The sequence below is a fragment of the Anoplopoma fimbria genome, chromosome 17 (assembly GCF_027596085.1).
Source record: "Anoplopoma fimbria isolate UVic2021 breed Golden Eagle Sablefish chromosome 17, Afim_UVic_2022, whole genome shotgun sequence".
In the NCBI taxonomy this organism is placed as follows: Eukaryota; Metazoa; Chordata; class Actinopteri; order Perciformes; family Anoplopomatidae; genus Anoplopoma; species Anoplopoma fimbria.
The window spans coordinates 10,195,857-10,223,808 of record NC_072465.1 but is presented as its reverse complement, the minus strand read 5'-3'; the positions used below and the strand labels follow the sequence as shown (position 1 = coordinate 10,223,808).

Below are 27,952 nucleotides of genomic sequence, written 5' to 3'. Positions count from 1 at the left end.
ACAGGGTTTTCCAGACTACCAGGCTATCGACCTGCCGCTTTTCCACGCCGGTGGATGGAAGGGGCGGGGCTCTTTACTACCTCCTGCACGAGCAAACACACAGCTGACGCCACTCGCCAGCGCGCACGGCCATCGAGGTGAGCGCGCACCTGTGATTTGGCGGGGGGACCTGTTGAGTAGATGCGTCGAACAAACTCGGAGTCGCTCTCTTTTCTTTCTTTCTTTTTTTTTCTTTTTTTCCCCACAACACATAAACCTCCTCGGCAAGCGCAGCAGTCAGAGCGCTGAACCTCCAGCACCGAAAGAGTTAAACGCCCTCCCCACCCACCACCACCACCTCCACTACCACCACCACCACCACCATGCACGGAGCGGCTGACTGGAGGTTAGTTGGGCTGTTGCGGCGCAGAGCGGAGTGAGGACGCGGCGGCGGCAGAGGGGCGGCGTACAGCAGCGCACCCGGACCAGGACTAACTTCACGGTTAAACGCTGCCACTACCACCCGACACAAACGACCCAGCAGCCATGTCGGAGCGGAGGGTTCATGTCGGAGCGGAGGGTTCGGATCTCTGGATCTGACAGCGCTCAGGCTCGCTACTACTGAGCGCGCGCGCGTGTGAGTAAAAGGGAGAAGGGGCTGTTTTTTTGTTTTTTTTGTTTTTTTTCTTTCTCTTGTGTGGATATCGCCCTTTCCCCAAATGGACGGGCAACGGGGCTTCTACGAGTCGGAGAACCCGGCGGAGAACCCCAGCAAGGCGGCGGAGTACCTCGCGGAGCTGAATAAGATCATCGAGACGCAGCAGGGGCTGCTGGAGAAGCAGCGGGTCCGGATCGAGGAGCTGGAGCTCCAGGTGACGGAGCTCTGCGAGGAGAACGTGCGCCTGAAGGACCAGCACCAGCGGCACCTGGCCACCTGCCGGCTCCAGCAGGGCAGCCAGCTACCCGCCCTGGTAGCCATCAAGGAGAACGCCGCGCAGGAAAAGTAAGTTCCCAAAACCCTCACCCCCCCACCCCCGACCCCCGACCCCCCTCGTGCCCACATGGGTTCTCTGCCCCATCACAGCGCAGGGGACTCTGGCACCCGACGCTGTTTGCCCGTTCTGGGTCATCTTCGACCACGCGACCGTGTCGAATGCACTCTTCACTGCTACTTTGTCACGCAACGGTTCCTTAATTATCCGTGTAATCCCCGATACACTGCCAGGGATCGTTTCAGGCTCACACACACACACACACACACACACACACACACACACACACACACACACACACACACACACACGCACAGGGCTGCGCACGCTTTGCACGCGTGTTGCGTAATATGGATCTCCCTAAGGCTGTATATTAAAAACCACGAACATCCGATTTCTTTTAAGTGTGTATCGACCCGTTGTGGTAAAAAAAGTCCGGTCCGGCGGGTGTGACTTTGTTGTTGTTTATTTCACTGTGACAGTAGAGGCAGCTGGGGTTTGTTGTAAAGAAACAGCTTTACGCATCTTTGTGGTTGCCGCTGGTTGCTTAGGTGACGAGCAAAGCTGGGTGTTCTGGAATATAATGATGCGATGTGCACTGACTGTGTTCATTTATTTTCCTCCTGACCTTTTTTTATTTATTTATTTATTTATTTTCATTTGAAGCGACGTAGTAGCTCTGGAGAGCTACCTGGCGCTACTATCACAACTGATACACAAGTGTATGAGTGAAAGGCTGCGCAACACAATATGAGGTTAAATTAAAAAAAAAAAAAAACAAAAAAAAAAAACGGAAGTACCCGTATAGTGAAAAACGGTTCTGTTTTACCGCATGTCAACAGAATATCCCGGAGCTTTCAGAATCACGTGGGGTTTTCCTCATTGTGGTGTTGTGTAATGTTTTATAAGGGACAAACAGAGCGCCTTTAAAGGCAGCTCGGCACATTCTGAGGTCACCACTTGCCACTCTACATGCAGTATTTATGAACCTGTTGCATAATCTTGAGTTTCGTCAATTTATATTATTTTAAATCTTTTTGTTAAACTTTGCTTGTCACACATCCTTTAAAGGGCAGTCATGCCATGCGGATGAAATCCAAATATGTGTATCACAGAATATGGATTTGCGCCAATCTAGAACGAGCGGTGTCGAGATATACCGGTATTGACAACAACCACATGTTTAAAAATGAAATATTGATATCATGTAAGTGATAGTTAATCATGCGCCTCTTAAAGGTACAGTAAAGGCCTTTATGCAACGTCATTGGGCAATAAACAACACGGAAATGGGATTTACTGGCCTGCAAATGTTATGTGTCGAAAGGTTTTTGTTGTGAAAGGCAATGTAAGGAGTTTAAAGAAGTTTAAAAATGAAATATTGATATCATGTTAGTAATTATCAATCCGGCACCTCTTAAAGGTACAGTTAAGGCCTTTACACACCGGCAATGGATGAATACACAACACAAAAACGCGAAATACACGCCTGCGAAATTGTTTCATGGGCTTTTGTTGTGAAAGGTAACTAAAGGATTTTAAAGGAGTTTAAACATGAAATATTAATATCATGTTGGCAATAATAAATCCTGCGCCTCTTAGAGGTACAGTTAAGGCCTGAACACACCAGCAATGGGACAAATAAACGACACAAAAATGGGAAATACTTGCCTGCAAATGTTATATGTCAAGGCTGTCAATGGACGAAGGCAGTGTACACCCTGGACAGGTCGCCAGTCTGTCGATTATATGTCAAGGGCTTTTATTGTGAAAGGTAAGAACAGAAGGAGTGGATCTGCGCTGCCTTTGTCAAGATTGTAAAAAGTAATACAGTTAATCTTCTTGGTTCAGACTAAAGAGCCTCTGAGTGGTTGTTTATTATCATCACAAATGTGGACATAGCTTAACCGGTTACGAGCAACATGATTGGTTGATGACTATGTGTGACACAAAAGCTAAGAAATATCCACCTTGTATCGGGACAATAAAATTATATTGATTATCCATGACAAAAACAACATTTTGAAAAAATGTATTAACCAGCGAATCAATCGCAAGAAAAATGTATTTTACTGTTAGCTTTGTTATTTATTTATTTTATTTTCTATATATTTCGTAATGATATTGTTATCGTAAATGTAGTGAAAATCTGATATTGTGAAAGGCCGGATCCAGGACCATAAATCATTCATTAAACATTCTCTGCTTCCAGCTTCTTTCATGAGAGAATCTGCGTCTTTTATGTTGATGTCAGTTGAATCTCTTTTGGGTTTTAGACTGTTGGTCAGAAGACATTATCAACTTTCAAGGCGTCATCTTGGGCAGTATATTTTCAGTATTTCCTAGCATAGTATTGATTTAACACATGCAGCTCTAATCCCCCCGTATGCCCTTTATACTCTCCCAGAACCAAAGGTGACTTCCTCAGATTGCCAATGTTGTCCAACCAATGCTACAGCACACAAAGATATTCAGTTTACAATGATATAAATTGAGAAAAGCAGAGATTAATTACTTTCTACATACACTATTGCAATTAATTTTGATATCAAAAGCCTCTCACTCTGCTGCTGAAAACACCGCCTTCACCAAACACAATTTCTGCTCGGCAAAGTTGCACCTAAAACCCAGTTCTGTTTATTTTTGTGCATTGCTCTGAGGCCTTTTTAACCCCATGACATCATTATCATATATGCTCACTCATCATTTGCGCTATAAATAAGCCATCGGTGTGGAGCAGAGGCCGGGACCTCGTCTCTCTGAGTTTTCGTCCTTGTGCGACCCTTCAACACCTGAGAGGTGGAACACACAGGTTTTGTGTTTGAATTTCACCCGACGTGGTTTGCATCCCTGCTTATACATTCCAGCAAATACATGTTTTTGTTTTTTTTAAGCGGAGAGCACTTCCTCTGAGCGCACACACACACACACACACACACACACACACACACACACACACACACACACACACACACACACACACACACACAGAGCTGAGAGGGAGTCCTGTCCCTTGTGTTCTGTCAACAGTTGGGCCACGTCAGCTGTTCTTTTTAGTGTTGACCACAGTCAGCGTCAGCAGCAGACCAGTCCACGGCCTTGACTGGAGGGCCAATGGGGAGCTCTGTTCCTCCCAGGCCCTCTGTCACACACACATACATACATACATACGTAGGCCTGTCACGATAACAAATTTTGCTGGGCGATTAATTGCCACAGAAATTATTGCGATAAGCGATAATATTGCCGTTTTTCAACTAATAATATATTTTTTTATTTATTTTTTTTTTTTTTCCGGCTGTTAGCAGCTGGCGTCAGCGTCAAACATTCTCCAAGAACATAATGGCATAATAATGCACGTACACCCTTTCGAAGAACAATAAACATTTATTTTTAGAGAACACTGGAACTGGAAGTCTGGAAAACATTTAAAATATCCAGAATAAATTAACAAAACAACCAAAAACAATAAATAAAATCTATTTTAACAAAAATTTCTCTTGAATAAAAACCAAACACAACCAAAAACAATAAATAAAATTGAAACACTAAATAAAAAGGATGTAAACAAGATTGCACTTCAAAAAATAATAAATATTAGGCTCAGACATACAGGCAAAACTGTCAGTTAGGACCGTGCAAACGAACAACAAAAAACATGACAGAAAGCAGATGCCTCAACAGGTCATAGGCATCTGTAGCAACTTTAGTCTTGACAGCAAGAAATACCAACATGTTGACTTTGTGTGGCTTAAGGCAGGATCTCTCAGGTTAGTGGAGGTTGGGTTTGAAGCCGAAGTGCTCCCACACGGCAGTCGTTATTTTTATTCAGCTAACTCCATGTCCTTCTCACGTGGTGGGGGCTCGCGCCTCCCACAGACCATGCAACAAGTGACTGAGGGGGTTTACTCCTTGTGCTCTGTGATTATGAGCCCGAGCCCGATTTCAATTTTATATTTATGGCATAGATTTCTTCTCAGATTAGGCCAATAAAGCAATGATATAAAAAAATATATATATATCCTATGTGCCTTTTTTATCGCTCATTTTAATTTATCGTTATCGCGACAGGCCTATACATACGTACATTATAATGCATGTCTATGACCACCAAAGGCGGTGGAGGTCGTTCACCAGCTAATCCACCGTGGTGGAGCCGCCGCCGCTCCGTGTTCACTCTGTGCCTTTTTTATTTGGCTGGTAAAGTTCACACAAGTCGTGCGGCTCTTATCAAGGTCACACTGCATGTGTGCGTTGGGAGATACGAGGCCTGGAACAGCGGGACGTAAAAGACTCCTTTTGGCAGTCTGGTTTGAGAACATTGCATCATGTTCAGGATTAAGGAGTTGCATGCAATAAGATTAGTCAGAGGTCAATGAAATGAAATCTCAGGCCCGGCTGGATAAACTGTTTAGGGGGCGCAGGACAAAAGTTTGTTTCTATCACTGCATGATATGGGAACAAAAGAAGAATGAAATATTGATTATATAGTTTTCCTTTTTGTATCAAGGAGCACAAAACAAGTTTCGGCGTGATGTGTGTAAATGAATATGCAATTACGAAAATCACCAGACTTTAAGCATCATTTAAGTGCTTTGCTCAAAGGCATCTGCATGGCAAATGATGACTGACAGCTTGTCTCGTCCACTTCTAAGTCAAATTTTTGGTAAACCAGGCAATTAATGTGACCTCAAACAACAACCTTTTATGGCACAAGTTGTCCTCTATAGCTACTTGGCTGCTCTAAATACAAGACTGGGTTACCAGCCAGGAAAACTGTACAACTATCCATCTCAGGTTTACTGTTAGGCAGCTGGTTTTCAATCCTCTGATCAATTGCAAAGTAGTAAGTAAAGTAGTAAAATAGTAGTGAATGAAACAATATTGTGGATATTTTTTAATCAACTTGGTACAACCTAAATGAGTGATTTAGCATTCTTTAAGCACAGGAGTACGGGTTGCCTTCTGGGTGTCTGGGCTTATATAATGCTAATATTAAGGAGTAGTCTGTGTACATTATGGAGGAAAGAAGGTGTATATTATGTCTGCGAATGTTGACTCATTCGTCATGTAATATCCTTAAGTAACGCCACTGTACTTATTTTACCCAAACATTGTCTTATTTGTTACGTAGCCTCTGTACTTAAGTAACGGCACTTCCGTACTTATTTTAACCCAAACGTTGCTTTAGGCGTTAGGTAACTTCTGTACGTAAGAAATGTCATTTCCGTACGTATGTTTTAAGTGCAATTTTTTTTTATAATAACTATAAGGATGAGGAAACGTTGATCTAAGTCATACTTAATAAGCTGAGCGTCACGCTTACTGCTCAGGCAGCTCTCCATCTCCTCAAACATAGAATTATCAAACCGCCATATGTCACACACCCAAACCAAGGACGGCTGTTCTTCTGAAAATATTTATTTCATACCTGTGCTCAGGGCTTCATCAATTCAGCTTGTGTGCGTGTGTGCATGCGTGCGTGTGTGTGTGTGTTCAGCGCCGCAGGAAGTAACGGCTCATTGGTCAGCAGCTCGGATAGCACAGTGAATCAGGAGTCAAAAAAGTGAACGCTGCCAGAGGACGTATGGAAATCGTTCGGGAATATAACAAAGTTTCGACTTTTTGAGCAAACGCATATGCCACGGTTGCTGTGGGCAAGCTGTGAAATATGCACTGTTTGTGGTGCATTTAAAGCCAAAGCTAGAAATACATTTCACACAAGAGAACACTGTATACTTTTGAAGCCTGAGGGTGGTCTTGACAGGCTGCCATATAAATGCAGAAGATGAGAAGAATAAATAAACTTTCAAAAGGAGAACACATTTTGAAATAAAATATTCATGGAGGCTGTTGGAGGTATAAAAAAGAGAACTGCTACGTTATTTGATTCTGTCAGTGTTTATTCTCGCCGTGTAACATCCTGTATACTGTATGTTGCTTGTTGTTCCTGTATTTTAAATATCTTATGAGGTTAAACTTTCGAGAGAGTCACTTAAAAGCTGCACATCAGAAGGTGAAGAATCTGGTGATTTATTACACAGCGTTGCCAGGCGTTGGAAGGCAGGATGCTAATGAGAAATTGATGTATTGCCAAATCCAAAGTGATGACATAAACAACAACGCATAATCCATGGCTGCATCGAATGAAAGCTGAATAACACAACTCCTGTATCTGCATCTCCTTCAAAAGTTACTGTGAGGAACTTATAATTGCTATGCCCTGCTGCAGTAAAATTAGAGCTATTTTAAAGGGAATCTGGTGTTAGGAGACACTACCGCTTTTGTCTACAGGGACCGCCAACATCAACGCCAAACTAAAGTTCCCTGTAGTAGCTTTAACTTTGGCACTAATTGTTCCAAACATAGAGAACTTTTCTCTTAGATTGAGTTATTATGGGAATCTACCCCCTGGTGTGAGATCACGATGTGAGATTGAAAGTTAATTATGCTCCAAATAAAGAATATTTTTTCTTCTCATAATTACATCGTTTGGGGTTTTAATGTCAGTCTGATATGATTTTCCAATTAAAAATGTATGTTCTTCTATTATGACAATAACCACAAGCTGTTTCCTGTCACACGTTCTTGCAACGACTGTTGAGCCTCCAAATGCGTCATCAACCACTTTGACCATTTGTCAGCAATGCCGTGCAGACATTTTTCAATGTATTTTAACCCTTTTAAGGCATCTTTAGATGGTCAGCGCAACTGAAGCAACATCTAGAAGCAACATCTGAAACAGGACACAAAGGAAATAAATGATCTATTGGATATATGAGTCCTGATGTTGCACAGACATTGCATCATTTTTTGCTGATAGTTAGTAGAAAGCTGATTGAATAAATGTATTGAGGAAGTAGAATATCTGTAACATTTGGAAACATTGATGTGAAGCTCCCCTTTGCATAAAAGAATGAGCATTCCCCGTCAGATTCTATAAGAATCCAATGTAGGATTTAAATAAGTTTTGACCCGTGCCTAGAAATATCATATGAGATCCTCCTGAGAGCGGGCCACTGGCTCTGCGCTGAGTCATGCTTATTGATAATCTTGTGGCAGAGTGAGAGCATGGAATATTGTTTACTGGAGCAGAACAGTACAAATTAGAATTAATGTTCTTGAACGCTTGCCAAGAAGTTGTTGATCTATGAGGCAGGAGTTTAAAGGTACCCCGAGGTTTCACTGGAAACAGTCATAAACATATTCTACCATATGTATTGTGTGCATCTTTAAAGTTTCTCTAAACGATATTCAGAGCGTTAATATGGCAGCAAACAACTATTTCTTATGAAAAGATACCGAGGACCAATGTATATCTGAGCTGAGAATAAAGTCGTTATCAAAGCTTCTCTGTGCTTTGTCGCATGTGCATTTTACTGCATGTTAGCGGAGCGTGCCACGCTGGCTAGCTCTTAGCGGCCGCCACTCTGCACTCATGGGGCGGTACAGCAAATAACGACAGTCCAACCCACGGCATCGACGCAAAAGTGTAGCGCCCACCGGTTCCCCCTCAGGTACACACTGTTAGTGCTGTCAGGACTGTTACACTGTTGCACTGTTAGACGCCGCCTCAGACATCACCACGGAGGCCATTAAGATTAATTTAGCACCTTTAACGTTGAATGCGTTAATTGCTTTCAGTTCTTTATTGGTGTGTTGCTGCCTTTGATGGCGCTTTAGCACCAAAATGACTTTGCATTTTAGTCGGCAGATTTCCCAATCTGCTATAAACTGCAGTGAGCTTGTTGTAGTGTTATTTGAGTGGTATTTGACAGAATGCGGCCGACTGTCTACTTGACTGACACTGTGCTGTGAGAAAAATACAACTGCTCTGCAAAACACTTGTTCTTGCTTCCCATTTAAAGTAAAATTGGACAAAGTGGGGGCTACAGCTAACGTCATTCTCGATATATCTGCAGATTATTTTATTCAATTAATTTGTCGGAGATTTCCCAACACCCAAGGTGGCATTTCATCTGATAATCAGTCCAAAACCCAAAGATATTCAAAAAGTGGCTTGTTTTTACAAACTGAAACTTGAGAAAATGTGACATTTTTGTTTCAAAAAACAAAGAATTCACTATTGTATTGATTCATTTTCTGACATTTTTGTCAACATTCTTGAGGACATTGCAATGGCATTCGGTGTGAGTACCTGTATTGCAGTAGGAGTTTTGGCAGCGCATGAAGGGACATAAAAACATGAAGTCTTAGGTAATGTGACAGACAATATTAAACTGCACTGAATCTTCCCAGCTTAATGTGACATTTGAATATGAAACTAAAGAAATGCTACTAATAGTAACAGGAAATGTGGATTTGTTGGTGTCAGTATTATCTTTTTTTTCATTAAATAAGCCATTCAGTCATGGCTTTACCTATTTATTGTTTTTCAGCGTCACTGGGGTTTTAAACAGTGTAAGCAATTGGAAGCAAGCAGCCAATATAGACTGCTAAAATGCAATAAACTGTATAAATCCATAATGGCAAAAATGACCACAAGGTGAAAAGTGAACAGAGAAATATTTTGAATTCTCTATTATAATCGAGAATTCAAAGTATTTTTTTATATTTTCCAGGCGTTGCCTGAGGAGATTATGTGTTCGGCCATTTGTGCGTGTGTGCATCCGTCTGTCTGTCTGACCACGGCTTATCTCACATGGTACTGGATCCATCAGCCTTGTATTATTTTGTGCTCATTTATCACTGTTTGCTTAAGGACCTCTCATGGTTGCAGTGATTTTACACTTTTTGAAAAACACGTGTTTTCTAGCGTATTGTACCGTTGTTGACTGCTGACTCCTCTCTAGTCTTAACCGGCCGGCATGGGATCTCTGTGTGACAAACACGTCTAATATGCTGGAGGTCTCGATGATTCATCATTCAATTAAACATTACAGCAGACACACCTGGCAGAGATCTACACTCTACTGAGAGCACCTTTTCTTGTTTAAATACTTTTCTCTTTGTGAAACTGGGTCACCATTTGCATGCATTGCAACTCCTCCAAGCTGACTAGAGTGTCCTCATCAAATTAATAAACTTTTTCAGAGACATTTCTAACTTTTGAAAATTATAACTCTGAACTCTGATTCAAACTTGACACAGCCCGGTAAGTCTCAATTTGTTTATTATCTCAAATTATTGATAATTTAGGAAAAATGGGAGGTAATCAGCTGTCAAAATGAAACTAGTCTTTGGGTCTGATTGGTTAAAGTGCTCTCTGCACTCTGTCAAATACCTATTGTAAGTGAGGATGCTCCACTCTGTAAAAACACTACCATAAGTGAACTTGGTGTTTTTGAAGTCCAAATATCTCCAGCAGAGTGATAGTTCTGCTCTCTATTGGATCAGGGCACATTAATTTCATGAGTCACTCTCCCAGTTGTACTTTATTCATATCTAATCAATAATTCAATCAGTCGTTAATAAAACCACGGCTTTCGGTATTTGGATAGCTTGTGAAAAATGAGTTGTTAGATTAAGTTGGCTCCAGCTGTTTCCTCAGTAGCCATGTTTCCATTCAATTGTTAAGCAAATTTAAAGCATTTTTTTGAAATGCTGCAAAAAAGAAATGCAAATAAGGCCCGTTTCCATCAACTGGTTGGAGGGAATGAACTCTGCTATAGCGTAGTTTGGTCAGAAGCTGGCGCTATAGACTACACATGGCTGTTATCCACCAGTAAACAGATGAGAAGTAGAGGTTGCAAACCGTTTGCTAAAACAATACTTCAAAATGCGCAAAAAAATAATTGAATGCAAACTGGGCTAATGTGTCAGATACATATAAAGTTTAACATTTTAGCATCTGATCAAACACTGTAACGGCAGAACCAATGTAAAAGGACTTGATCTGGGCATCCCTGAATAGAGGAGCACAAGTTCTTGCCCGAGACCCAATGTGTGTGGAAGTTAAGGCAAGGCTAAGTAGAGTATGGGAAACAACCCGAAGTGGGTTAAATGCACTTACCAGTAGGTCTCTACCAGATGATAAATGGCCCATCCTTAAACACCCACAGCATGTCTCTAAGTAACAATGAAATGCCATCACTAGGGGGACCAGAGGTTTAAGTCATCAGCGTATAACTTAACAATTATTTTAATGTCCAAAATGGCAAACTTTAAACTGACTTTTTTACTTGCTGTTAGCGCGCACTGTGTAGACCATTGGTATTGGTATTCACCCTGATGGACGAAATCAGACTATGCTCCCCCAGGCGCCGTCCATTAGAGAGCAGACGATAACATTTTTCTCCAGGATCTGACCAGGTGTGTAAATGGAGGCTTTCTATCATCCAGCTGAAGCCATTTCTCCACCAGCCTACGGGACCTATCTTTTGGATTGGGCTTGACCGACGCCAATCCATTAATGTCACGGTGGACCCCATTGTGGAACAACCTGGAATTGTGATTTCATCAAAAAAGCCTAGTCAGTTATCAGAGAGGCAATGCGTGAGCCAGTGTGCATGTAGGTTGTGCTTAAGTTGGTTGAATGTGCGGGCCGGGAAATTCGTTTTTCTCTGTATCATGCGTTTAGTCATTAACATGATAACTGCTGCAGGGGGGATTTTGTGGAGGACATGATATCCACGAAATGATAAACTCAACAAACGAGTGTCGGTTCTACAGGGTGATGAGTGCGTGTTGAGGCTTTAACAGAGACATACGCCGTTTGTTTCCCCCTCTTCTTCCTTTCCCTTGCCTCTCCTATGAGAGAAACAAGCTCTTCTTGTTTTGCCGGCGTTTTGAACTGCGACTAAATGGAGTCAGAGAGGCTTTCATCATTTGAACAGTCGGTATGTTTAATGATCATCACTTTGCACGTTTCATGTTGACTCTCGCTCTCACAGCACCACCAGCACTCAGATGTCAGTCTGCCAGAGGCCTGCAATCATTGTAGGGCTTTAGATTAATCACATTACTCACACATACTCACATTCTTTGACAATAACACTTATGCAAAGGCAGGGAGACAGGTGGATGGTTTGGTCCACCTCTGACTGCCTCCCCTTTACAACAGCCAGCAGGGCTCCAGAGTGCAGCATTCCCTTGATGAGTGTAAAGTGTGAATGTACAGCAGTGCGAGCGACTCAGAGTTCGACACCCAGATTGGCAAAGTAGATGGATCAGCTTTGTCATTAGCAAAGAGCAGCTTCTCATGTTCAGCAGGCAGCTGGCCGCCACTTTCAACACTTTAAAAGATAAACGTTGCAGGTGGTAGGTCACACCAGCTGTCGCTAATTTACAATAATTGTATGATTAAATTGATGACGGAACAAAATTAAACTTGGCTGTTGTTGGGTTTGTGTGTCTGTATTCTGCCAAAGGTCTTTTGTGAGGGAAGAAGCTCCTTTCTGTTACACCACCGCACAACTGCGAGTGGACTTCTGTAGTTCCAGCACAGTGATGCGTCTTATCTCCAGCTGATTGTGTCCCATCACGTTCAGGAGTCGCCTTATACCTGTTAAACTTTCACTGATAAAATATCAATAACTTAATTTGATAAAAATAATACTTTTGTACCAGGTTGTGAAAAATAAATTTAACATTAAGGTTAATACAAGGAGCATCCTCCGGTTCTGAAAAGCGTTAAACTTTTATTTTCTCTAATGGCCATCAGGTGGCGACTCCTCTGGTTACAAAAAGAAGTCGATGAGAAAATGACTCTACTTCTCTCTTGATTTATTCCCTCAGTAAACATTGTAAACATGAGTTTATGGTCTCAATCTCTAGTTTCAAGTCTTCTTCAAAACAGCATGATGTTCATTTAGTAAATAATGGTCCATTTAGAGTCAAATAGATCGGTCTTTTTTTTGTCATAACTTAAACCCTTTCACTGTGTGTTTTCTGTTCATGAACACTAATTGTAACATTTTGGTCCCCTAAAAAAATGCCTTGTTCAGCCTTCATTTGTACTAAACTCCACCCCCTCATGTCACTGCCGAACTCTAGGCTTCTAACCGTACTATCTACTCTGCAATTGTCATGCACATGTGCACATTATTGGACAAGACACGGCAACAGGAAGAGCTGGCCAGCCAGCTGCTGACCGCTTGCTTTCTGTTTGATGAAAACTGCTCCCGACTTAACTTTCTCCTTCAAAAAAGGAACAAAAGTGTCACAAATGGGAGGAGTGGTGTGCCACATAGTATGTGGCAAGACATTTTTTAAATTAGTGATCAGATATTAGTAATCTATCATAGTTCAGAATATCTAAAGGTCGGGTGGGAAAGTAAACGAGCTCTGTAAGGACTGAAGAATACCTGCAGGTCCACTCACAGAGCTATTTGTTGAATCTCTCTCTGAGATGTCATGAGGCTTCCATCTTGACATTTGCAATCACTGTGTTTTGAAGGTCTTGGTCTGATTGCAGTCTGAAACTATTTGTATTTTGTAAAACACTCTTCTGATTTTCCAGCTTGAAGAGAGATTCAATACATCAAGGTCTTTGAGTCCTACCAACGGGATGTCTTTATTATGCCTCCACGCTGGCGACAGTCCTTCCGGCAGTCCGCTCGATCCATTCTCGTGAACATGATGTCTCCGGAACGCCTCGTAAGAATTTCTTCAAATTTGGCTCAAACGTCCATCTGGACTTGAGGATGAATTTGCCAGAATTTGGCAGTCAAAGGTCACTGTGACCTCTCGTATGTCCCATTCTCATGAAGGCAGCATCTTTTGAACGCCTCGAGGGAATTCCTTCCAATTCGGCTCAAACGTCCACTTGGACTCAAGGATGAATTTATTAGAATATGGGGTTCAAAGGTCAATGTGACCTCACAAACCACGTTTTTTGTCACAACTCAAGAATTCATATGCAAATGAACGACATTTCACACAAAGGTCTTAATAGGATAAAATGATAAAGTGATGACATTTGGGACGGACATGAATGTAAACTGCAACTTGACTTGTCAGCTGAGGTATACAACTATGAGCCGTTACCTCTATTATGATTTTAAACATCAGTCAGTCACTCTATGGATGCAGTGGCACTGAAAGCTGACATTTGAAATGGTTTTGTTTGTCTTACTCTTTCCATATCAGTTTATTCTGACTATCGTTAATGTGTGTCCCAGCCTTACATAGATAGGAGTTTGTTTTAAGTCTGTTGGTTGACTGTTGGGATCAAGGAAATAACCTCAGCAATCTTCGTGAAACCCAGCAGCCCAGGAGAGCTGTTATCTCGTGAAGCCAGATGGCCGTATTTAGAAGGGGGATGACAAAAAATCTGCAAATATTCTCATACCTTTTTTCTTTTTCTTCAAAGTGAAATGTTGACTCCGTGGCCTTGGCATATATTCGCTTTTTTGTAACCCATTATCTGCTTATGAAAAAGTAAAAAGCTTTTCCAAATGTTCACAACTCTAATGCACACTTAGTCCCTCTTCTGAAGTCTTGTTTTTTCTTCTGCTGCATTCCTCTACACAAACTCCCCCGAAAAGTTGTCATTTTGACTATATGAAATAAACTATTTATTTGGAGCCTGACGGTGTGCAGACCTCCTTTGTGCCCCAAAGCTAAAATGTTTCAAATATTTGTGATATCTACACAGTTTGTGCTTAGGGCCAAAGCTTCCACCTGGCAATAGAGTCAATATGGATGCATTGACAGCACAGAGAGATGAGTTCCATTTCATTCCACATCATCCAGCAGACTGAAAACTAGAGCTGCTCCGGGGGCAAAGATTTTCCACTCGGCTTAAAGTGGGATCCTGTGGGTTTTTTCTCTGGCTTCATCAGAAGTGGAGTATTTGGTACACTAGCACCTTTAAGTCTCTGGGCATCAAACACAAATACATCATTTTCAGATATAAGACAATGGTAATTATAACAGGTAATTATTCCTCTGGGTACCAAACTGTCCAAGTATTTCTCACTAAAAGAAAAACAGCTGAATAGGTTGACCTTACAAGCAGCTTATTATGACCAATTTTTACACTTGTTTTTAGACGGTTACATCTAGTTGCTGTAGTAATTATGACTGGAGGGAAGGAGGAATTAAGGTGACAAAGTATAAGGAGAAACAAAGTCGTCATAAGGGAGGAGGTCGGGGTGGATAGATGAGTCAAACAAACACAAGACTTTCACTCAGGAGAACTATGCTCGTGCCCCTTGTGATATCAAAAGTCACCAAATTGATTTATTCTCAGTAACTATGTTAGTACGTAACCACATCCTGTTTGACAACATACTTATTTAAACCCAAAACCACCGGTTTTGTTGCCTAAACAAAATCAAGTAGTTCAGTTTCACAACGTTAACTGTGTTGAAAACTGTGAACGCTTAACGATGTTTACTAGAACAGTCACATGATAAAGACTATTTAGCTAAATGCTAATATTGGCTTACTAACAAGCTCAGCATGAAAATGTTTGCATGCTGGTGTTTAGCAGGGAATTTGTACTTCCTTGGCATGTTAGCATGCTGACATTTGCTAATAAGCAGTAACATAAAGTACAAATGAGGCTAATGGCAACGCCAGTCGTTTTTCCGGTGTTTGGTCTTAAAGCAAACGTGCAAATTGAAAATTTGACCTGATGATTTCGCTAGATGAAAAGTCAAAGGATCACCAGTTATTATAGTTATTCATCCCAAGGAGACTACGAATGCCTGCACCTAATGTTGTGCCAATCCATCTCATAGATGTCAAGATATTTCACGGGGCGACTGTGGCTCAGTGGAGAGCAGGGTCATCCTCCGATCAGGGGATTGGCAGTTTGATCCTGTGGCAGTCCATGTCGATGTGTCCTTGGGCAAGACACTGCTCCCGTGGGCTGTTCCTGCGGTGTATGTATGTATGTGTGTGTATGTTAGTTAGAGTCCTGATGGGCACCTTAGTAGCCCCTGCCATCAGTGTATGAATGGGTGAATGATGATTTGCAGTGTAAAAGCGCTTTGAGTGGTGGACTGCACTATACAAGTATGCTGTACTATACAAGTACAGTCCATTTACTATTTACCACCAATGGAAAACTTTGACCTGCTGTTGGCGCTGGATGAAAACACACATTGAGCAGTTATTGAGGTACATCAGTCTGGACCAAAGGAGCGGACCGACTGATTGCAAACCCTGGCGCTCTGCCAACAGAGTGGCTATAACCAAACCGCACACGCTAAGATGATCATCATTACGATACTGGAGATTCACACTCCATCAGCCCACTGATCCATTTTCAGGTCATCAAGGCCAGGGCTCACATTTCACCATCATCTCCATTGAACGGAGCCGCCCAGGGAGCTCATACTGTTGATGTTAATGACACACCACCCGTCCTCCAGACTGAGACTGTCTAAACCGAGTGACCTCGTCTCCCCTATGGAGGATTTTCTTTCATTCTCTTGATAACCGCATCATTGTACAGAATTGTCCACTTTTTGAATGGCAAGATTTGGAATGTATTTATTTTTCCAACTTGGATATATACCAAATGGGTTCAATTCCCGGGCCAGACAACCTTCTGTGTGGAGTTTGCATGTTCTCCCTGTGTCAGCGTGGGTTCTCTCCGGGTTCTCCGGAATTCTTCCTCCCACAGTCCAAAGACATGCAGCTTAGGTGCATTGAAGACTCTAAATTGCCCGTATTTATAATTGATATAAAAGCTAAAACTGTGAAATTGGTGTGGATGTGAGTGTGAATGGTTGTTTGTCTCTATATGTCAGCCCTGCGACAGACTGGCGAACTGTCCAGGGTGAACCCTGCCTTTACGCCCATTGACAGCTGGGATCGGCTCCAGCACCCCTCTGCGACCCTTAACTGGATAAGCGGTTACGGAAAATGAAGGGGTTTCAGTATCCATGAAGGGGTTTTAAGCAATGCATCACCTCTGTGAAGCGTTAAGAAGGGGTTTTAAGCGTCTTTAAAGTCCAAGTTAAACAAAAGTTAGAGCGTCTTCTGTACTGTGACGTAACCCCCCCCCGGTGAAACAGATATTTTATTAAACGTTGCAGATTGATTGATGGACGGATGTCATGATATTATCGGTTGATATTGGTTTGCATCAGCTTACATAAGCACACAGCATATTTTATTTTACAGGAAGAAAAGATGATTGGATTTAATCTTGGAAGAAATATATATATATATATATATATATATATATAATTATTTTTTTTTTGCATATATTGTTTAAGGGATACACAATATGATTGGTGACATGATCTAAAAGGGTTAAAAAAGGCATTTTGCATTTCATCCGGACTTTAATTGAGCAAATAATCTCTTTATCCAAACTACCTTTTTGCTTTCGTAGCTGAGACTTCTTAGAACAGTTTAGCTGAAGATTTGAGTGGGTAACTGGGGTTAATCATGAGTCGGCGGTATCAATCAGCAACCGTATCACCTCCCCACAGATGCATCATGGATCATTCTGTGCTGTGGGTGCAGCAGAAATTGAATAAAATGTTTTTTTCTTTACTTTTCTTGTACAATATGTTTCAGTTGCAAAACAAAGCTTAGCCAGTATTCTGGGTTTTCCAACTTTGTAATAGTTAGGTATTTTCTGAGTTAGAAGGCTTCCGTGAAGGAAAGAGAGTTGGGTGGATTATCAATCGATAATACCGTGATAATCCATGAGATGTTCCAAACCAGATCTTTTTCTGCCACAGCAAAGTGTACTCATTCTGTCAAGTAGTATATGACTGGTGTTCTACACGACACAAAACTCTTCATCTGTTATTGAAGTTTTTTTGTCTTCTTCTGATCAATGTTAAAAAACAAATCTTCTGAAGTATTTCTGACATTAGAATTCCTATAATTATCACCAGAGAGAGAGAGATGCTATTTTTTAAAGTGACAATATCAGATCATGAACGATTAAAACATCTCTCCTATCTGCCTTTGCAGAGAGATCTTTAGTATTGTACTTCAGTTGCAGTTCTACAGCCCCAGTGTTTCCACTTCTTCATCGCTGCCGCAGAAGTTTAGTAGTCTCACGTTGAACTCAACACTTCTGTTGACGCCCGACTGTAAATTCCTCTACGCGACAGTGACCCCAGCTGTTACCATGAAGCTGCTTCGGGAAGTTTGTAGTCATACTGAGTAATAGTTTTAGCATAGATTACTTAGGTGAGAAGTTACGTAGGACTGGGCTTGGGTTAACTAGGGTGCTGGTGTGAACATTTTTAAAACTGGTTTGGTGTGAAGCCAAACACCGGAGAGGAGCAGCTTGTCGTTAAAAATTTGAATAGCTGGTCCACCTTAAAGGAAAATTGTGCAGTGTTTAGGGGGATCTACTTACTGACCTGGAATATCATATTAATATGTATTTTATTACATAAAAAGCAGGTTGCCAAGTTCTACTATAGCCCAGGACTGACAAACCTAACTCTGGATCAAGATGGGGCCATTTGCTGCTTCATCACCTTAACTCTCTTACACGCTTGGCACACGGGAGAAGTTTCAGTTGATTGCAATCTGCAACTTCAACCCGAGATGCCGTCAAATCCTACTGGAACTTTAAGTGAACCTGGGTCAAAGTTGTCGCCAACAGTTGCTGAAAAGCAAGACACGGGACCTTAGCTTGTGTCTTGAGGAGTTGTAGCATTTATTGACCGACAAATAAACCGTACAAACACTTTGTTGCTACGTGCACAGCTATGACATCACTGCTGACCTCATGCTCCCCGTCACACATGCTAACTCCTTCTCTCTCTCTCTTGCTGTTCCTCGTTCAAAGCAAATATAGTATTATGTTAATCATGTTGTCATATTGTTTATTTCTAATGCGTAACAAGCTGGATTTAGCAAGATTCTCTCATAATGACAAATGCCTGTTCAGCCAATTTGCATCAGATCAAAACGCTTTGAACTCGTCCCTTGGATAGGACCCGCAAAAAACAGAAATGGAGCCAACCCTGGAGCGATTTAAAGATGTTAGTAAATTCGGGAGAGGTTGGTCTGAATCTCTGGATGAACATTAAATAATGAGCTAATCAGAGTTGTTAACTGGTTGGCAAAGATCTGCAGGTGCTTAATCCAATAAGGGGGAGCCTTGAACCCATATGAGTGGGTAACTGATGCATTTTTCCTGCCCCGCTGTCATCCTAAACCTAATTTACATATCTTTGTATGACCGCGCACTCCAAACGTGTGCGTCATCCAGGCATTATACTAGCCTTTCCAGGATGTGTGCCACCACATCCATTATGAGTCACCGCTAGGCCTCAATATGCAGCATGCGGTAGTTAGGCTAATAGGAAAAGCTTCTCTGCAAACTAATTAGGTAGAATAGTGACCTGCTCTTGCCCTGCATGAAGGTAATAGCCATCCATACCGGTGAAACATGCAGGCAGCCGGCTGAATATTTCAAACTCTCCAAGGACTCTCACTCGTTGATCAACCATCTCTGGATTGTCTGTTTCTCTCTCAAGACTGTTAGAACTATCTGAAATAGATCAAGCAGTATCTATTTTGCTTAACAAAGTCGGCATTTATAGCCCTTTCCAAAAATTCTTCAGTGGAATGCTAAATAGTGTCTGTCGACAGAACGCGTGTGTTCATCCTCTAAAGAGTTATAATTGGCATCTCCTAAAGCATTCGTTATTATAGCAAACATCTGCAGCTTGAACGTCAACCCATTCGCCCGCTTCCGGGGGTCCTGCCTCTGCCAGCTGCACCCGTACCTCCCCGAGTGAGAGAAGAGCCCGGATTTCTCCCCCCCCCGGACCCGACTTCTTTGTGAGGTGGAGAGGTCTTGAAGTGCGTTTTCGTGATAATGAATGCAGCGTATTTGGCGACGAGCTCCTCGATTCGGTTTTCGGCGAACAGATGAACGCAATTGGCTGCCGGATCACTGTGACTCATCTCCCCCTTTCGCTTTTTTCAGCCGCCTCACTCCCAATTAAATCTCAGTGATGAAAGAGCCGCGGTTAATACCTGTGACTATAATGGGCACACTTTGCTTTCTAATGATCTGCATTTGAATGGAAATTACGTATATACACGCGAGAAAGAGGACTGTCATGTCGACGATTACCATGACATACAAACAGTCGACTGTATATTCCATATTAGACCCCATCATTGAAGTTAGTTTTCACATGAATATCTGTATAGTAGGTAGTAACATATGGGTGGGATATTGTAACCCTTGCCTTGGTTCAAATATGGTCTCTGTCATTAGATGTGAAGGTTCTTTTCATTGATCCATCTCCGCCCGTCTGCAGACTTTCATTATGGATGACCTTTGATCCCATCTCAGCCAAACCCATGAGTGGTTTTGGTCTCGTGTTCAAAGACAGATGATGTCCTCTTTCACAGGCGGGCTCAGGATTTCATCACATGAGGGGCAGGCTTACTTAGCCTATGGTGTTGTCTATTTTTTTAAGGGCACAAAGGGCCAAACGCCAGGGCAGCAAGTCCATGGAAATAATGCGTTTAACTTAAGGGGTTAAGGATGATTTTATTTTCAATACATAGTATAACTTTTAGTAAAATACATTTTTATTAAATTTAATACATTTTAAAAGAAAGCAGATTATTTCACAGAAAACTGAATTGGTACTTACAAATGACAATTATTTGTGCAAATTCCTGAGTGAAAAGTTGAAACATGCTCAGCCCTGGATCAATCAGATTCACTGGACTCATTTAAAAATGGGGATTCAGTGGGGATTTGGTATACTTTACAGTTTTTAAGCTGCATCCCGAAATATGAACGTAACAGTAATCGTATAACGAAAGCCAGCTTCCGGTGTTAGCCTACCTAACATAAAAAATATAACACTGACTCAACAGCTAGCTAGCAAGCGTTCACTAACGTTAGGTTTGTAAGTATTGACGTTACCAACTGCTTTTAACTAAGCCACTGGGCCAGCTAAGTAAACGCTAGCGATACACAAGCAACGCGTTACATTTTGTTGACATCCTTATCTTACTTGTTTGCTAATTTATCAAGCTTTCTCACCACAGCTCAACCTTCTCTAAAAAGCTCAGATTTCCAGCGGGTCATGCGTGGTGTTTCACTAGATGTTGCCCACTAAGAACTCAGAATCTGAAGAAAAGGCGCTGGTGTCTAAAAACTATATTGACAGGAAAGAGGCACAGCAGAAAACAGCATATTCATCTGGGTCAGTGCGGGCGTTGCATCAAGGCCAACGTGGCCGCAGGGCATATCGTTTATTGAAGGGGAATAAGGCCAAACTGAGGCCATGTCTGTCATGGCCCCTTTGAAATTGAAAAACTGCAATGCCACGACCTTCGTCCAGGAAAAGGGTTGAGAGTAATAAAGATTCCTAGTTCTTCCTGACTGCAACGCAGCTTCAGAAATTTGTTCACAGCAAGCCTTCGGGATATCTTGAATCATTCGACTTCAACATTGTGGATATTGCCTCTAGCAAAGATGTGCGATTCTTTGAGCTGTGTTTCAATCAGATAGACTAGGTCCAAATGGTCAGTGGCTTCTAAATACAAAGTAACGACCCTTACACCTTCAAACTTCTTTGCTGACTTGGGCTACCATGTAATGTAATTTAATTTAATTTAAAAAAACAAATGGTAAAAAAAATGAAGTAATATTTGAGGTGAAACAGAAAATGGTAGGCAACATTCACCATATACCCAGAGGTTTGCGCTTGATCAACCCATCGGGGGTGCAAAATGAAAACTGCAGGAGATTTGAAAAAGCATTTATAATAATTTATGACAATTTATCCAAAATGTCAGTGTAAGTATTTGTAAAAGCACCAATGGTCAACCCTAAAGAATCGTAATGTTATGGTTATTAAGGTCTGAAATATCATGATATTTAATTTTCTCCACATTGCCCAGCTTTATTTAGGGAAAATGTCATGCGATGCCATTTGAACTTGGAACACCAAGACCTCTCAACCTCAATATAAAACACCACAGAAAAATAAAGGAATAAAGAAACCTTAAATATCCTGATAACAATGCTCAGTCTGTAGTAATTATTTTATGTATCTATTTTTATTGTTTTCCAATCTGGCATGAACAAAGGGTAAATTAAGTTCCCCTTTTGTTTGGACTTGTCTGTTCCCACCTCAGCTGGTTAATTTCAGCTCGCAGGGATGAGCTGCACCAGTGACAGCCTCTTTAAGCCAAAGGTCAAGGAGCCATGTGATCAAAGCTTGTCCCTGGAGGCCGTCCAATGATGGATCTGAGCCCAGGACTAGTGGAATAGTGAAAAGGCTAGCCTCCCAACATCCGGGACATTTCCCACACTGCTGTTTGTGCCATTGTGTAATTGGCCTTTGATTAATGAGTCTAATTTGGTAACAGGTCAGACTCAGGCAACCAAGGAGATCTGACGGCCCATAAGGCTTGTTCACTTTCAATTTGTAGTTTCAATACGCTGATGCATTGATTATTTAACATTCAGTTTTATTAGAAAACGCTCATTTTCTAATGCTACGTCACATAAAAAACTGCACATTAAATGACCTGGTGTGCTGTTTTTAGAGGTGTTGTTCAGATAGGATAGTAGTGGAAAGCTTCAGAAGGTTCCACTGGAAGGTGGTTGCATCGGTCCCGCCCCTCCAAAGACTGGCCAGTCAAGGCTAAGCATCTGATGTGCGTCATTAAAAGGTTATGTTTCTACCTAAAAACCTGTGGAGCTAACAATAGCAGAGTGTGTTAGAACATCATTAACTAGCATTAGCAGTTCTATGCTAGGCGAGCTACCGAAGGTATCACATGCTGCTTTTGCTTTTTAATGATTGTAACAGTGAATCAAGACTGTCCGGCTCTACAGGAACAGTGTTCTTCCTCCATGTCATTGTCTTCTGTCTTGAGGTGATGTGATGGTTCACTTTTACACTTTGATCTGTAGGTTTTAGCTTCTATCTTTATCTTTTTGACCTGTTTTAAATGCTTGACATCCTGGATATGTTCTTCAAACGCATATTGTAGACATTTTTGACTGCTTCTCTTTGAAATCGTTTTTTCCAACAATCAAACGATATCTCAGTGCAGTTAGTTGACAGTATGAGCTCCATGGTAGATCTGACAGCTTGATGGAGTAGCAGCTTGGGGCTATACAAAGGCTAAAAAAAAAAATGAACATTTGCTGTAAGCAGCTGTAAACTCATATTGAACGTAAAAGGAGTTTTGATTTGTTGATGCATAATACCATATATGTATTTTGTAGTGTCCTATACAGTGTTGTGCTAACAGTGCAGACGGAAAATTAGCTCTCTAGCTAACTCTGGCACATTTACATTGAGGTGGAAACTGAAATGTTGATTAATGTGCACTGTCCCTGGTTAATACAAAAATAAAAATAATAATGAAAGTTGCCTATTTGCACATCTCACAGGCGTGTTGCAGCATAACCATCCATCTGGAGTCTTGTTTCTGGCCACTCAATGTTTGTAGTAAACATTTTTGTCTGCTATTCTAGTTCTGGGACAGATGGCATCGATGTGGCACAAAACAGTAAAGCTGCAAGCCATGAACCCAAACAGCCACCTCTTTCACATTACATGTAGCATTTGACCCATTGTTGATAATAAAAATTGTTTAGTGCAGCATTAAACTTCCACCGTTAATATTAAGCATACAAGAGATGTCTAATTGATAATCCTAGCACATTTTGGGATTGTAAAATATCTTGTGAAAATGTGGCAGGGACAATTTGTGTAAGAAAATCAAAATGTGAAGACGTCAGTATTTACATTTCATTTTGATAACTCTAAATGTCACAACGCAGGGCCTGCACATCTTTTATAATACAACTTAGCCAGACTGTGAAAGAAAATCCTTGACACCGCAGAGGAAATGAAAGAACACAATGGCATTTCCTATGATCCGCTGCCTCGTCCTGACGTCAGGATGAAGAGGCGTGTTATTCAATCCCCATCCGTTCTGTTGACCTTCGGTTACAGATGTGCAGCGGGGCCATTGCAGCTCGCTGGTGTAATCTCTTCACCCGCACAGGTTCCCACACGACACCACGGGCGGCCTGCTTCGGCCAATCTGAACTGCAGTGAACTTATAAATCCAGGCCGCTGCTCTGGATTTAGGCACTGGCTGTCAGAGGGAGGGGATTATGGCAGCACCTACGGCTGCAGTTGCATAATCCTCTGCTGTTGTTTTCGCAAAGCCAAGGCCAGCTCGGAAATGACAATTTTCATTACTCTTGTATTTTTTAATCTTGGTTACAAGATGCTTTATTTTGAATGGAATGGACATTGTTAACAAAGATAGCACACCAGCATATATTCAGGTCCATACAAAGTTATAGCTGCACTGATCAATATTTTTATATTAACAATGGATTAATTTACTTTATGAAAATGACAAAGGTAATTATTGTAGTGATGAATCCACAGATAATTATCACCCAACGCTGCATTTCTCCTCAGCCTGACATCGTATTTCAGGTAGTTGTTTTGGTTTCACAAACCGCAACCTTAACTTCAAACCACTCTCATCTAACAAAGGGTTTCCCGCCAAAACAGGCAGCTGTTTTCAATGTTGTTGGAGACACAGGGATGTGCAACCAAATTCTGTTGTAGCCCAATTGTAACACCACAAACACATGACAAACAAAATAAAACAAAAATAGTTGTGCATACCTGTTTTTTGAATTTGCATCACAATAATGTAAACAGCAGCCAGAAAAACAATTTTCTGGGTAGATAATATGGCCGACAGCTTCACACAAAAAAATTCAACACGAGGAAAAAACATTGTCTGATATTTGAGCACATACCGTCATCTTTTTTTTTTGCCAAAGTGTCTGCCGTAATAACTTTATAAGGTTAAACAAAGATCAATTGCTTCAGGACACTGCAGAAGAAAAGGACGCCAAGAACAAAGTTTTTATGTTCAAACCAAAAGTCCAGTGCAACGCAGAGGAGCTCATGTAACTCAGTTTGACAGTTCTGGCTGTGATTGACAGGCGTGGAAGCCGACATCACTCTGGTGGAGGAGAATCTTCAGCCAGCTGTTCAAATATTGAAACAATGCGGACAGTTGGGCTGTCTCGTGTAGACACAAAGATAAGAGCAAGGCCGAGACTTCTGTCTGGAGACCGGTTTGGACGTGTAAAGCCGTCTTGAAGCTGCTGCGTGGAGGAGGAAGATCAAGAAAGAGACAGCATCCCTCCTGCTCCTCCTGTGTCTGCTTTACTCTCGCTAACTGGCTATAGGAGCCGCTGACAGAGGTCTCCGTGGTCTGTTGGAGGTCTGCACTTGAAAAGAATCGCAGAGGGATGTGGAGGCATATTTTGATATACTGTCCTAGTCACTTCTAAATGAATGTGTGTCTATAAAACACTGCCTCTGGTAAAAGTGCAACCACACAAACCTCGTATTTTAGCGCTCTTTGTTTACCTCATTATACATTTCGACCCCGCTTTGTTTCTCAATTGTGCCTGTTGGACACCTGTTTTTATTCCTCTGACATTGACCTTATCCTCCTTTTTTTATTCGGCTCATGACCAGCGCGGTCATGAGCCGAATAAAAGTGCTGCTCGGGTAATGATCTCTGGGCTGCGCTCTGAGGATACTGTGCTTTTTCTCTGCTCCACGCTTCTTCACTGTGTGTGTGTGTGTGTGTGTGTGTGTGTGTGTGTGTGTGTGTGTGTGTGTGTGTGTGTGTGTGTGTGTGTGTGTGTGTGTGTGTGTGTGTGTGTGTGTGTGTGTGTGTGTGTGTGTGTGTGTGTGTGTGAGAGAGAGAGAGAGAGTGTGTGTGTGTGTGTGTGTGTGTGTAGGAGAGAGTGTGTGTGGCAAATGTATGCTGAACCCCCCCCCAGTGTGCACAGTCTAACCCACACATCATCACGTGCACTGATGCATTTGGGCACGCGCGCATCACTCCCAACACAGGCACATTCACTCCCCTTTTAGAAACACTGTGATTTTTCTCGCAGAAAAATCATAGTAATAATTCTGAATGATTCCAATCAGAGAAGTGCAAGCATTGATATTTCCTTCATCCCTTCTGCTACTATCCAGTAAGAATTTAAAGCTCTGCTAATCGATATGTTTTATATTCACAACAGAGTGCTGCAGGGATGATGAGTAAGCATCGCACTGGTTCCCTCCACACACAGCCAGTGGGATTTTTCCATTGGATTTTGGATTATTGCTCTGTGGCAAACTATATTACACTTACATCTTTTGTTCAGCAAGATGATCTTCACAAATGTACACAACTATTATACATTTGTAACCATAAATGCAATTGGCAGTAAAAATCTAATATTAGGCTATAAAAGAACTACACCACGGTCACATGACTTCATGTCACCACCAATAAGCTAAAGTCTGACTAGTTTTCTAGTGATGGTGTTTTAGTAGTCACATTTAGCAACTTCTTAGATACCGATAACCGTTTGGGTTACAGGCTAGTACTTCCTTAAAGTCAGGAGACCACCCACAACACACGACACTGAAAGAGATTGTGTATTGGCTTGCTGCCAAAGTACAGCCTGAAATAGTTTATAGTTAATTTTTTTCTTACCAGTTAGCACCTTGATACAATGATAAAACAGAGGTGTGTCTTTAGCGTCTTTAGCTTCTAGAGTTTGTCTGATGCCTAAGGGCAAAAAAAAAAATCCACTACGCAATGGTTCACCATATATTTCACTGGCCAATCAGAACAGACTGGGCTTTTTGGGGACGGGACCTTTAAGAAATGAGATATAATCCCACAGGCAATATGAGAAAAAGAAGGCGTTTTTTAACATAACGTAACCCGAAATACAAGTATGAACCTAAAAAAAAATTCTGATTAGTTCCCTTTGAGGACAGGCAATGGGGCAATTTTGATGATTTGCACAAAATTATGTCATGAAATTTTAAGGGCGAAAGAGATTAATGAGTTCAGAAGCTTAAAGCCTCACAAAACGAGCAGTTATAGGCAATAATTGGGTTCTTTTCCATTTACACTTCATATGTGTGCACAATTTAAGTACGGGCGTAGTAAGTCATCAACATCTATTAAGCATCACAATATTTACCGGCTTACTCCCACATGATGTGTTAAGTTCTAGTCCTCCAGTTCAGTTGTAAAAAAAAAAGCTTTTTGAACAATAATGTAGTATGCCGGTGCAGAGTCAGCAAAATCAAGCAGAAGGCCGGGAAATGGCTGAGGAAGTGAGGTCAGAGCGGCATCAGTGGCTCTGGAAGGGGTCTGAATGACGGGAAGGGAGAGGACACGGAGATAAGGCAAACAGGAAGAGACTTCTTTGTAAAAAATACCTGACTTGTTTCACTAGCATGGGGAGGCTTGGGGGGAAAGAGTGAGAGTCAAGGGTCGCTGAATGATATTCTCCAAAGGAATCAGACCTTTCATACATTATTTAGCAGTCCTCTGGTTTCTAATAACGGGTCTATATTTGCCGGAGGTCTCTCACACAGTGCACAGGGCTACAGGACATATAACTAAACACAGTCCCAGTATGCTGAGGAGATGTAGCTGCAAAATACAAGAAATCTGCATATTTGTTATGCAACTTTTCAGCATTCAAAATGCCCTCACGTCTTTCTCCTCGACTTCCATTCTTTCGTACTCTCGTGTTTAGCATCGTGACGGAAAAATGATCAGTAATTCCCTGAGGTGAATGTGCTGCGTGAGCTCAGCTAGAAAACCACAAAGCATCATATGCAGCACAGCGATCCTCTGACTTTTTAATAAATACGTTTATTTTGGACAGAGAGATACAGAGCTGGGATTGAAGTGCAGATAACGCCGGATCTGACGGTAGAACTCGAAGGGGTGGAGGCATCACTCCTCTTTTGGTTCGGTTTGGGCTTTCAGTCCTACTTTCCTCGTCCCTCATGTCCATAATTACACTCCTCTGAACACCAATAAGCAGGACACTGCTGATCGTTTTTTGTTTCACCCGTTGCTGTCAGGTATCAAAGTTTCTTTGTTGATTATATTAGCTCCCACATGGCCAGAAAACGAGAGAAATGAGCCCAGAGCCCTGGATCAGTCGAGCGTTGCTTTTGATGGGCAGTGGCAGAGCAAATGGATCACATACCTCTGTGATGACGGCGGCGACTGCC

At 41.7% G+C, this 27,952-nt stretch overlaps 1 protein-coding gene across 1 annotated transcript in view; it reads left to right on the top strand.

The window, feature by feature from the left end:
* Positions 1-233: 233 nt before the first annotated feature.
* The window catches only part of iqsec1b (IQ motif and Sec7 domain ArfGEF 1b), a 196,421-nt gene continuing 168,702 nt past the window's right edge, over positions 234-27,952 (top strand). The window contains 1 exon segment of the mRNA XM_054616294.1: positions 234-982. Coding sequence (XP_054472269.1) covers positions 699-982 — 284 coding nt within the window. The 5' untranslated portion in view covers positions 234-698.